General features: G+C 36.1%; 3 protein-coding genes across 9 annotated transcripts in view; 2 read left to right on the forward strand and 1 right to left on the reverse strand.

Annotated features, from left to right (window-relative positions):
- Positions 1-2,452: 2,452 nt before the first annotated feature.
- LOC105455126 (RNA exonuclease 1 homolog) lies at positions 2,453-9,503 on the reverse strand. Its single transcript, XM_011698200.1, has 9 exons — positions 9,386-9,503; positions 6,920-8,628; positions 6,255-6,663; positions 5,283-5,446; positions 4,700-5,164; positions 4,204-4,501; positions 3,960-4,122; positions 3,587-3,846; positions 2,453-3,478 (listed from the first exon to the last, which is right to left on the reverse strand). Exons 1-9 carry the CDS (start codon positions 9,483-9,485, stop codon positions 3,393-3,395), a joined length of 3,654 nt encoding a protein of 1,217 aa, XP_011696502.1. The 5' UTR covers positions 9,486-9,503; the 3' UTR covers positions 2,453-3,392.
- A 237-nt stretch (positions 9,504-9,740) lies between these two features.
- On the forward strand, positions 9,741-12,256 carry LOC105455129. 7 transcript variants are annotated; one of them, XM_011698206.1, is made up of 4 exons: positions 9,741-9,827; positions 11,052-11,224; positions 11,317-11,452; positions 11,950-12,004. In XM_011698206.1, exons 2-4 carry the CDS (start codon positions 11,074-11,076, stop codon positions 12,002-12,004), a joined length of 342 nt encoding a protein of 113 aa, XP_011696508.1. In that variant the 5' UTR covers positions 9,741-9,827; positions 11,052-11,073. The 7 variants fall into 7 exon arrangements, with proteins under 7 accessions (XP_011696508.1, XP_011696512.1, XP_011696511.1 ...); XM_011698210.1 differs by lacking the exons at positions 9,741-9,827; positions 11,950-12,004 and adding exons at positions 9,834-9,991; positions 12,171-12,256 and having other exon boundaries at positions 11,317-11,448; XM_011698209.1 differs by lacking the exons at positions 9,741-9,827; positions 11,950-12,004 and adding exons at positions 9,834-9,991; positions 12,171-12,245.
- LOC105455128 (cytochrome P450 6k1-like) overlaps positions 12,144-12,513 on the forward strand; it is a 3,480-nt gene continuing 3,110 nt past the window's right edge. Inside the window, exons 1-2 of the mRNA XM_011698202.1 lie at positions 12,144-12,232; positions 12,332-12,473. Of these exons, the coding sequence (XP_011696504.1) occupies positions 12,354-12,473 (120 nt within the window). The 5' untranslated portion in view covers positions 12,144-12,232; positions 12,332-12,353. The remainder of the gene's footprint in view (positions 12,233-12,331; positions 12,474-12,513) is intronic.

Raw genomic sequence — 12,513 nt, forward strand, 5'->3', positions numbered from 1 at the left:
ATGTATATTTTATGTATATTTTATGTATATTTTTTAACATACTTAATATTTCAGTGCACTCAATTATGTTTCTTTTATACTTCTCAACAAAATTAAAGCATCACTTACTCTACCCTCCAAAAATAGGCAAAATTCAAGAGGGTGTAACTTTGTCAAAAATGATCATATCGAGAAAAGCATTTTACAGCTTGAAATCTCTACTTTACAAATCGATACTTTAGAAAACGGTCCTACTGATTTTTCATGGAATTACGGATAGAAAAGGAGACCCGACAAATCTCAAAATTTTTTGCGAACTTTGACAAGTTCCATAGCGCGAATTAAAAATCGCATGCAAATGCAGTTTACAGCTTTTGAAAGAGTGAATCTTTACCTTCAATTTGCTTTTTTGTTGAGCGTTGTACGATTTTTTTTCACCGAGTTATTCAACATTAAAGCAAAAATGGTTCCTTTTAGCTTTAATGTTGAATAACTCGGTGAAAAAAAATCGTACAACGCTACAAAAAAAAGCAAATTAAAGATAAAGATTCACTCTTTCGAAAGCTGTAAACTGCATTTGCATGCGAATTTTTATTCGTGCCACGGAACTTGAAGTTCATAAAAAATTTTGAGATTCGTCGGATCTCCTTTTCTATCTGTGTAATTCCATGAAAGATCAGTAGGATCGTTTTCTCACGTACCGATTTGGAAAGTAGAGATTTCAAGCTGTAAAATGCTTTTTTGAACATCTCGATACGATCATTTTTGACAAAGTTACATTCTCTTGAATTTTGCCTATTTTTGGATAGTATAGAGTAAGTGATGCTTTAATTTTGTTGAGAAGTGTATTTTCTCAAACGGCTGCGGTAAAAAAATCAAGATAGACGCAATTAGTTACTAAACAGAAGTTAATTTCTATGCACGTCCCATCGGAATGTGCTGAAGAGTCTGCGAGTATTTCAGTATCAAAGATAGCTCATCTTATGATTTTTCTTCGAAACGGCTGCGGTGAAAAAATCGGGATAGGCGCGATTAATTAATTACTAAACCAAAGTTAATTTCAATGCGCGTCCCATCCGATTGCGCTGAAGAATCTGCGAGAATTTCAGTATCAAAAATAGCTCATCTCATGATTGTTCTTCGAAACGGCTGCGGTGAAAAAATCGGGATAGGCGCTATTAATTAGTTACTAAACAAAAGTTAATTTCAATGCACGTCCCTTAGGATTGTGCTGAACAGGCTGCTAGTATTTCAGTATCGAAGAGAGCGCATCCCGTGATTTTTCTTCAAAACGGCTGTGGTGAAAATATATCGGGATAGGCGCGATTAATTGGTTACTAATCAGAAGTTAATTTCAATGCATGTCCCATCGGATTGTGCTGAAGAGGCTGCTGGTATTTCAGTATCGAAGATAGCGCATCCGGTGATTTTTTTTCGAAACGGCTGCGGTGAGAAAATCGGGGTAAGCGCGATTAATTAGTTACTAAACAGAAGTTAATTTCAATGCACGTCCCATCGGATTGTGCTGAACAGGCTGCTAGTATTTCAGTATTAAAGATAGCGTATCCCATGACTTTTTTTTCGAAACGGCTGCGGTGAAAAAATCAATATAGGCGATTATATATGATATATATATTATATATGAGCGTTAAATTATTCATGTATTATTGTATTTATATGTCATTCAGATATGTCGTTGTTGCGTCGAAATTTGTCAGATGTACATATCTAGATTTATATATCAATTTACAAAAAAAAACGAATAAATGTAATATTGCATCTATTGTCTTAAAATAGATTTGAATAAATTAATGTAATAATGATGTTTAACTTTTTATTTTTGATAATTATCGACAGGAAAACTCGTTGAAATATTTACCAATAATTATCGACATTGGCATTATCGTGCGTTATTTAAAAAGCACGAAATTTGAATTATAAATTTATTTTTGCGATCTTCTGTAACCCTTTTCCAGTGTTCTTTTGACAATTTTTCGAAAATTTCCAAAAACCTGTATTCCAACATTTGCTTAACTTATTTAACGCTGTAACGTATCTAATTATCTTAATAAGATATTAATTATATATGTAGATATTTTAATATTATTTGGAATAGGGGGGAGAGAGAAACGTATATTGCATGTGTGTGTGTGTGTGTGTTTTACAATTATATTTTCTTTATTAAATAATTTTAAAATATATATCTCTTTTTAGAACTTCGTAAAATTATATATACATATATATGTATATGTATATGTATACGTAAATGTGTAGATAACTTTTATTTGTTTATTAATATTTCAAAGGATAATTGTATCTTTTGATAATGCATAAACTCAATTGCATTATAAAAAATAAATATATTTATCTATTACTTGTGACTTACATACAATCTCATTAATAAACTGTTAATTTATTATTGATCCTTGAAATATATCTACGCAGTAAGATTGGATCAGTAAATAAATAGATGTACAACGTTATCTGGTCTTTTTAATGCTACAAAATATAAATAATAACAGGGAGTACAAAAATATTAATCAAAATGTCGTGATGCATGTCAAAATTCTCCGCACTGAATCTCTTCGTTATCGTATAATACTTCACGCTCTAATAAATTTGACGAATTGATATCGCGGACATGATTTTATTAGCTAGATTCCAAATTTAGTCTGAAAAGAAATCCTGAATCAAGGACAATGAGTGTATATTACATATTTATACACAACAAGCTATAATACAGTATATAAAAAGTGCGCAGTATGTAGGCAGTAGAATATGCGCAACAGTACTGGCCAGCGCGTCTCTGTCGACAAGATACGATTAAAGTACCGACCTAGAAGTGCTGACCTGGAAGGTTTAGTGACTGTCAAAATTTGAACAATTAGTTAAACTTAATATATTAATAATTTATTATTTTTCACAATTTTATATCATTTCACGTTTTATTTAGATATATTTCGTAGATGTGTGCAAACACATGCGATAATATTCAGTTTTTTATTTAAAACTGCACTTCGCTGTTTGATTGTCCAAACAGAACAAACGCTAATTATAACCACGAAAAAAATGTAGTTTCGCATAGATATTATGATGTTGTTATGTCATAAATATATATACTTATTTATGAAAAATAATAAATCATGAACTCAATATCCCGTTAGGCTAATTGTTCAAATATTTATATCAGACGGATAATATTAACAATAAATACCTGTAAGAAAATAATATTAATAATATAATTTATACTAATTATTCCCGGTGAAATTCACCGCAAACAATCAATCGCAAAACTAATCCGTTTACTCTGGCAGTCTTTAACAGTATCTTGTCGATAGTATCACGAAAGCGAAAAACGTGTCGTTGTAACTAGCATACAACGTGATAATATTTGTTCCTAACAGAGCACAGTTTCACTGTAATTTCGCTTCCTCCTTCACTTTCCAGCGAATTAATTCCATACAGGCAACGGCATCTTCTTTACTGTCATGACCACCAACTGGAATACAAATTAGTATTGGATGTTATTTTAATTATTATTAAATGTCAGTTATAAATACATCTTACTATAATCTTCTGCTCTTATACGAAAAGAGTAAAAACTCACCATCATTTTGTATGAGCTTTCTGAGATATTCCGAACTGAGATTTTTCAGTGCCCTTTTTTGCGGATATCCATTTTTATGCGGAAACATGACGCTGGTATCCACGACGGTATCGTGGAGTAGCCTTAAAGCTTTAAAATCACTTTCAAGACTGTGACCCACCAATATCGTTTTATCCGAGAACATTGTGAGGAGCGTAGCTTGTACATCTAAAATATTCGTCGTCACATCTTTCATGTCGTCTTCCGTGATCCCCGAAAACCTATCGTAGCACAGAAAATTACTATAGTATACATAAAAATCAAAATTTCGACTTATTCTAAATGTACGCGGTTAAATCACAGTTTTGGATCTCTTATAATTCTCACAATTTACCTCGTATTATAATCAATTATTGGATTCTGCGGCTTGACTAATGTTTCGTATATCACCTTACACTCTTCGTCGATAATCGTCACTCTGGTTAGTTCTAAGCCTTGGGTAGTATAGCACATTTCGCAATCTAGTGCATAAACACCTTGCTCGTCCATAGGAACATCTTTACGTACGGAAAAAAGAAGTTAATTCTGATATCTTTGAACACATGTGGTAAGAATGCGAGAATCTGAAAATATCTTACCTTTCGATAAAGTTTTAACGTAACCGCGAAGATTCTCGTAATCCGTGTAGTCCCATACGTGTGTCTTTGCGTCGCAGCAACCAGTAGCGGAGCCGTATTGCTGGCAACAGCTATACTTGCCCTCGCCTCTAATTGTAAATTTCCTGCCCCAATGATATATACAATTTTGTTGCCGTACAGCCAAGCACTGTTTATCTATCATATACGCTTGGCCGCACCGGCTGCATATTCTCTCGTTAGGCACTTTTGATAAAACGCTTTGGTTCCGCGAATTCGTTACATACACCTTCGCTCGTCCCTGCAACTCGTAAGACGTATTTTATTGATATTAAAGATAAAATACTGAGTCATTTCGATTAAAAAGCGGAAGTCTCAACTCAATTTTATATTTATTATCGTCTATCTTATCTTATCCTCACTTCATCTCCAATGAGCCGAATGTACACTAATTTTTTTTTTTCATTTATATATTTTATTACATCTATTGTTTTCTTACCTTCGGACCGTCTGGATGTTTACGTGGAAATCCATTGTCTCTAAGCTGCTGCTCCGTCATGATCCATTTCTTGAGCATGTTGTAGAGCGCTGATCCTTTAAAATCCGTCACGCTCTTCTTGCTTTTGACCACGCTCCAAGAGCCTTTCGACTTGCCGGCGAGAACCGCTTCGTGGGACATCATACCGTAGCCCGAACCAACGGACTTCTCATTCGACTGGCTTTGATCTATCTCCTTCCTCAATCTATGAGCCGCCAGCATGCATGAGTTCTTGTACACCGCGAGCGCCTTGCACCTCTCGTGACACGCGTGTTCCTCTTTGACGGCTCGTTGCGCCGCGTCGTCGCCATTCGTGTAAATTTGCACGCATATATCGTGCATCATATTAATATAATACTGACGAACATTTAAGGGAAACTTCTGGGTGGCGACCTGCAGCGGTTCTGGACGCACAAGTTGAGGCACCTGCGTAAATAGAATTTTATTGTATACATATTGTATCCAGATTCGATATATAGACAGGGCACGTACGACTAGACTGCACCGAGAAGTACATTTAATAAGCTTTGCAATTAGAACTTACCACTTGCGGTATATGAGCGACGCGCACACCGCCCTTCGTAGTTTGCGCTATTGTTTTGTTGTCTATCGCCTTAGCGTCCCCGCTCGTCGCCGCTGTCACCGCGACCTTTCTCTTTTCCATCGCCAGAGATTTTGCGTATGGGACATGAGCGATTCGAATGCGACCTGTAACACATTAATTTTGAATTAAAACACCAAACGATTTATATTATTCGCGATTCGACATTAGAAAATTGACGGATTAGAATATAGACGGACAGATTAATCGAATTCGACATCCTTCGCTGGGTGCTGGATAGCCCATTTCAAAAGTCGCCTATCAAATAAAAAGATCTGGGTTCGATTCTCATTCCGATCGACGTTACGTACATATGGAAAGATGTTGTTCTACTGATAAAAGTTACTTGATGTGAAGTCGTTAAACACAAACATTTAATATTTGAAAAATCATGCTTTTGTCTGTTTTTGACCTCCAATTGGAGCAGCTCCTGTTTATGATTGCATCAAAATCTTTAAATTTGACCAGACTGTCAACGTTAAAGCATTCTGATTCCTAGGATTTTTAAAGGAACTTTCAGGCAAAATATTTATTTCCTTTTTGATAAAATTAAAAGGCTCGGAGTCAAATTACTACGAATCAGTCCATTCATATTGGTAATTATATAGAATTATATACTAGGATAACGCGTGGGAGAATGATCGACTCGTAATCGGCAAATCCAAATTCGATCTCAATTTTCATCTTGTATATGTCACAGTATTATTAGTAAATTCAAAGTAATTATATATATCTATTTTTTTTTACCGAGTTGAAGACTGTGAGTGAAAGAATTATGAAGTGAAATAGTAACTCAGAAATTCGTGTTTCAATTGTAAAGCTACACTATACGATCGATGGATTACGAACCAATCAAATTTGGCACTAGTTTTTGAGATATTCGATCAAAAATAATAATTTTTCATGTGAACTTGCCATTCGTATTCGGCAGCACGTCACTATTACTTATCGATGAGATAGGCTCAACATGTTCTTTGTGCAGTGAAACACGTTGTGTGAACGTTTGTGTAACGCTACACGGAGACTGATCTGTTGACGTAGACGTAACTTGAGTCTTCGTATCAGCTGCTGCCTTCTCTGCCGCCCTTTCCGCGGCTTTTTCAGTCGCCGCCTGTCTCATCAAACGCCATCGCTCGTACATTTTCTGTTGCGGAGTTATAAGCTTTTTTGGTGGCTGACTAGGACCCAGCTGTCTAGTGACACTTGTTGCCGCCGAAGGATGCGCAACTCTTTTCCTACCGACTTCTTCCACGTTCTCAGTTTCCACCTCTTTCAAAGACTTTTTGATCGATACTAATTTCGGATAGTCCGAGGCTTGATATTCCTGAGAAATAAACATATGCAACATAAACTGACGGCGCGTCAAATAAATGTAAAAATTGTTACTTTTATTAAATAAATTTTCATGTTTCGTCAGGCAAATTAAGGAAATTTTAAATATCTCTAAGATATTTCAATTAAAATGCAAGAATAAAATAGCAGAGATAGCGGCAAAAAAGAAACATAAATTACACGTTGAATAGACGCCTAAAGAAAAAAAACTGCTTATGATTATATTCATATATACAAAGATTACTTACCTGAAAAATTCTCAAGCACTCTTCTTGTACATCGTGATCAGAATCTGATAGTTCCAAAATCTCATCGTCAATGAAAGAATGAACACTATCGGCAGAACTGTCAGATCTATTAGATGAATTCCTTTCGCTACTACTTTCTTTATGCTTGTTAGATTTTCTGGAAGAGTCGCTGGATCTCCGACTTGATTCCGAGCGATGTTTCCTATCACTTCTGCTCGACGTGTGCCTGCTCGATTTGGAACTGGATGAATTCGAACTCGATTTATGCTTGTCGCGCCGGCTGGACTTGTGATGATCGTTCCGTTCTTTCTTCGGCGAGACGTGTGAATGCCTGCGCGAATCCGAGCGCTCTCCACTCCCACGCGAAGAGTCTTTACTGTCGCGGCTGCTCCTTCTCTTGTCCTTGTCTCTACTAGACGAGGAGCGGTGCTTATCTCTGGAATCTGACTTATGCTTAGATCTTTCTTTGTCCCTCTTCTCTGAACTATGACGATCTCTCTTATCGCCTTCCTTATTTTTATTATGACTCCTATGTTTCTCTTTTTCCTTATCAGCATCCTGCCGCACAGTGGAGTCCTCTCTTCTCTCCGACAAACTTCTCGAGTCACCTGCCTTATGCTGTTTAGATCTATCGCTTTTTATATCACCCGTTTTTGCGTCGCAATGATTGCTATGTATTTTATTATCCTTATTGCTCGTTTGTTTATCCGCAATATCTATCCCTGCGTGTTGCAAGTTCTCCTTCTCCTTCTCGTTCACATCCTCCGTTTGTTCGGACCTCTTTGCGTTATGCTCGTCCGTAGATATGTCTTCCACAGGCTCGTCGTCGGAGAACCTGGGTTCAATGTCCAAGGAATAATCCTGAGAGTCCTCGCTGGCCGACGCTTTCGCCTGGCCCAGCGCCACAGAAGTGGCATGATTCGAAGTAATGATCTCGTCTATCATATCGAAATCGGATTCGAACCGATTCAAAGTTGCGTCGTTCAACTGCTGAACCGTCTTCAGTGGCGCTTTGATCTTCTTAGGAACATACTCCTCCCTTCTCTTCTTAGATTTTGGGCAGTACACCTCCTTAAATTTCGACTGATAGTCGTTCGAGTTACCGTCCTCGTACGAATTCGACGAGGACGTGTCCGATTTGACCGTCGGCACATAACCCTGCACGACATCCTGATCGGTCGCTGTGTTCACTATCGCGGTGGGCTTGTATGTAACTTCAGGCGTGACCTGAGAACCGCTCGACTCCTGAACGACGCTCAACCACGGCTTAGCCGTTTCCGGGGAGAATTTACGTTTCACAGCCACTCTGGTCTCCCTGGTCGGCATGTACGAGACCACGGGTATATGACGCTTCTTCAGTTCCGCTATCGGCGTCGGATTGTAGACACAGGCGGACACCGGTTTCGTGATGGGTGTGGGAATTGCGACATGCTTTCCTATGATCGGCGCGGCGTTGCGTATAGAGGCGGCGGTGCCGGACGACAGGGTCGGCTTGAGCCCTTCCACCACTTGAGAGACGATGTTCTGCGAAACCTTCTCCGTGTCGGTAACTTCCTGATCCGCGAGTACCTTCTTCACAGCTTCCGTCACTAGATGTTGCAACATGTCGGGCGCCGAGGCCACGACATCGGTAGGTTTGTCCTCCTGCGTTTGCCCCGCCGTCTGGGCCTCCACCACCCCGGCCACTCCTGCTGTACTTCCTGCATCTTCTGTGTGAAAAAAAATATCTCATGAAACTTTTATCCACAAGCAATTGGCCGCTATTTAATAAATCAACTCGCAACTAATTTCTTAAATCCTTAATTAAACAAACCTCCTACACATTTAATGAATTATTCTGAGGTTTTTTTAAACATCTAAGGTCAGACTATCAATTCACAAGTATATTACATTTAACCTTCAAATTGGATGTGTAGGAAACAATAAATAACTATAAAAATATGATACTGAACTATTGTCACTCAGAGACATTAAACTATTTTTACTAGTTTAATCTTCAATGTTAATAGTTCAGCAAAAAGAAAGTGTTATATTATTCATTTGGTTCCTCCATAGTCTGTTTTTTTTTTAAGCTATTCACAGTCCATTCTTCAAGATCATCCAAGACCAAGTAATAAGAGATTAATACAGCTTAGTGATTCATGACATTTTAAGACTGTTATTTACGACGGTCTTAAATATAACAACTGTCCATTGAATACCGGCCATTGTCTTCCCCGATACAGTGGACAAAGGAGGCGAACAAAGAGTCTGTTGTGAAGACAAAAATCTCGCCTAAACGACAGCAACTCTGTGCAGCGTGTACAAGAAGCACAAGACCCTGTCAACGCGCGGGGCTTTTCCTGAAGCCTCCACTCGTCGATCGGGACAGATCCTCTCGCATCGGACTACGTCGGAGGTCCGGCACGTCGGGGTCACGTGCGTCTCGAGGAAGACTCACGGCGGGATCGCGAGCACGCTCCTTACCTCGCCTGGCGTGTTTGAAGTGACAATAGGGCCGGTCACACGAGCCGCCGTCATAAAACGGGCAATTTATCGTTTTAAAGTAGCCGGTTGAGGGCAACATAATAACTGATTCATCGCTCGATTCCGCGCTTCGAGGAGGCCATTCTCCGCGTGAATCGTCGCATCCGTCGCGGTGCGGTCCACTACGCGCGCCGCATTCAATGCACCGTGCCGTACGACGATACGACGTGCGACATGCTCGGCAGGACTCGCTATTCACGCTGCTGGGCTCGCACGAGAGAAGATTTCTGCCCGCCGGTCGCCGGAAATCGAGGAGAAATCAATGCGGCGATTCCCTCTCGAAATCCGCCCGAGTCGGAGAGGTTATGATTCTGCACCGCCGTTCTTGGGTACACCAAAAGTATTAAGTAGTACCGCAGTCCGCCTGCGAGGGCGCCACCGTGTAAGCAGCTGTAGCGATCTCGTTCTACACCTCGCGCTTTTACACCTACACTTGCATTCGTTTCATAACCAACCATTTGTAATGTTGTTTGTTGACAAAAAGCAGATAAAGTCGTAGTGGAAATAAAAATGGATAAGATTAAGAACAAAAAACAGGAAATAAGTGTAAATATCTTGATCCATAAAATAATAATTACATAACTTTATTAGTGATATGAAATTATATTTTTGATCTGTAGCATTAATAACTTGATCAAATTATTATTTTCAAATAAATTTTAACCGTAACTTTATTTATATACATATAATTTACATGTAAAAAATTGCGAACTAAAAATTAGAGTTTGATATCGATATATAAATAAAGTTACGGTTAAAATTTATTTGAAAATAATAATTTGATCAAATTATTAATGCTACAGATCAAAAATATAATTTCATATCACTAATAAAGTTATGTAATTATTATTTTATAATCAGAACAAAATAGATTGAAATATAAAATTATCTGATTAATATTAATATTAATATTAATCAGATAATTTTATATTTCAATCTATTTTGTTCTGATTAGTCTGATTAATCTTTATAAAATAATAATTACATAACTTTATTAGTGATATGAAATTATATTTTTGATCTGTAGCATTAATAACTTGATGAAATTAATATTAATATTAATATTAATCAGATAATTTTATATTTCAATCTATTTTGTTCTGATTAGTCTGATTAATCTTTATTTTATTTCATGTAAATAATTTACAAGTAAAATATTAAATTTATCGTATGTTTTATATTATTACAATTATTTCCAATTTTAATCGTTCAAAGTAATTATTAAAATTATAATTATTTTAATTTAATTTAATAATGCTTTTTAAAATTTTAATCTTTAATTTAACTTTATTTTAAGTTAATTTAAACTTAATTTTTAACTAAATCAATTTTTGGTTTACGTAACTTCTATATGCGGTTAAGTAATTATTAAAATTATAACAATTTATTATAACAATTATAATTATTTTAATTTAATTAAATAATACTTTTTATTAAAGCATAAGTTAAATAAGTCTTCACTTGACTTAATCAAAAAACTTAATTAAGAAAAAACTAATTTATCCAACTCTGTGAATTATGTTTATTAATTTTTACGTAACTCTTTTAACGTAAAAAAGTTAATTTTACAGATCATTAATTTCAATGTTAACTCATAATAATTTAGAAAAAAGACCACCCAATGAGAAATGATCTTAAACTCGACGTTGAAATGCATCGACTCAAGATACCAAATATTTTTCCAATCCACAAGATATTTTATTCCATCGACAGCAGAGACAGAGAACAAAAAGTTTTACTACTCCTTGGCAATCGGTATCGGACCTCGAGCGTGTATAGGTAAGTTATAAAATATTAATTCATATAACTTGAAAATATGCCACTATTTTTTCTTATATGTATTTATTATTGTAATTTCTATTGAATTTCAGGACAGAGATTGGCCCTATTAATTGTAAAAATGATGCTAATTGCGATTTTCTCAAATTACACTTTGTCTTATGGATCAAATAAACATTCAGATGACAATAGCACTATTCACGTATTCACGTATGCGGTTGACGGTCTGTATGTACAATTTAAAAAAATTAGACATTTATTGAACTAACATAATATATGTTACTTAATCTTATTTATCCGATTTATCTCTCAAATAATGTTTAAAAAAATTAGGCGCGGGCAGAAAAATGTAAAAAACGCACAAAATATTACCCCAAGATTGTATGTTTACAAATGTGTAACAGAATATATATCTTTAAATAGTAAAATATCTTAGATTCGTTAAAACTAATTTTTTGTTACGCACATGTCTTTTTATAAATATGGATGAAAGATATACGATTTCTATATCAGGTATATCACGATTTGTGACGGATTTATACTTCTGCACGCGCTCCCAGATTATGAAACTTAATAAAGATAAAAATTAATTTGTTCAGCCCTGTAAGATGAATTTACGTAGCTTTTAACGTAAAAAAAATTAATTTTATTGGCTATTAAAATTTTAACTTTAACTTTTAATAGTTTAGAAAAAGAAAATTAATTTATTCAATCTATATTTTCAGTATTTCAACTATTCAATATTCGATATTCAGTGAATATTTGAACGAACACTGCTAAAAAGAAACGAATTTATACATAGAATTTATATATAATATATATAGAACGTTATTTAATCAAGTTTCTTATCGTGTTAATTATTGCTTTTCGAGATAACTCAGTCGATCGAACTGAGCCGCTTATCTACAGATAAATATTAATCATTCTCATGCCGTTGATTTAATAGACCAGCATTAGTCGAGTTGTTTAAGTGATTAAGGAAAGGTGGCAGTTGTCTTCTCGGAGCAGGTGTTTATACATGTAGATACATGCTATGTATCAGAAACCTTGACGGGAGAGACGATTCAGTGTAAATGTATAAGTCGATGACGATAAACGTATAAATAGATACCACAAGATTTCAACGAGGATGGACTGCCTGATCTATTGCGTGACCGCACTGATAATATCCCTCAGCCTCTTCTATGCATACGCCAGATACAGGCTGTCCTATTGGAGTAGACGCGGGGTGAAAAGCCCCCCAACGCATCTGCTCTTCGGCAATTTCAGGGAATGTATTACCCTGAAGA

Source organism: Wasmannia auropunctata, unplaced genomic scaffold, assembly GCF_000956235.1.
Source record: "Wasmannia auropunctata unplaced genomic scaffold, wasmannia.A_1.0 LD335921.1, whole genome shotgun sequence".
NCBI classification, from domain to species: Eukaryota; Metazoa; Arthropoda; class Insecta; order Hymenoptera; family Formicidae; genus Wasmannia; species Wasmannia auropunctata.

Coding starts and splice junctions, on each gene's coding strand:
- LOC105455126 (XM_011698200.1), bottom strand. CDS start 9,485: ATGTTGCCCTCAACCGGCTACTTTAAAACGATAAATTGCCCGTTTTAT. Junction 4,123..4,203: donor CGTTAAAACTTTATCGAAAG/GTAAGATATTTT, acceptor CCGTACGTAAAG/ATGTTCCTATGGACGAGCAA. Junction 3,479..3,586: donor AAAGCTCATACAAAATGATG/GTGAGTTTTTAC, acceptor TTTGTATTCCAG/TTGGTGGTCATGACAGTAAA.
- LOC105455129 (XM_011698206.1), top strand. CDS start 11,074: ATGATCTTAAACTCGACGTTGAAATGCATCGACTCAAGATACCAAATA. Junction 11,225..11,316: donor CGGACCTCGAGCGTGTATAG/GTAAGTTATAAA, acceptor ATTGAATTTCAG/GACAGAGATTGGCCCTATTA. Junction 11,453..11,949: donor ACGTATGCGGTTGACGGTCT/GTATGTACAATT, acceptor CTATATTTTCAG/TATTTCAACTATTCAATATT.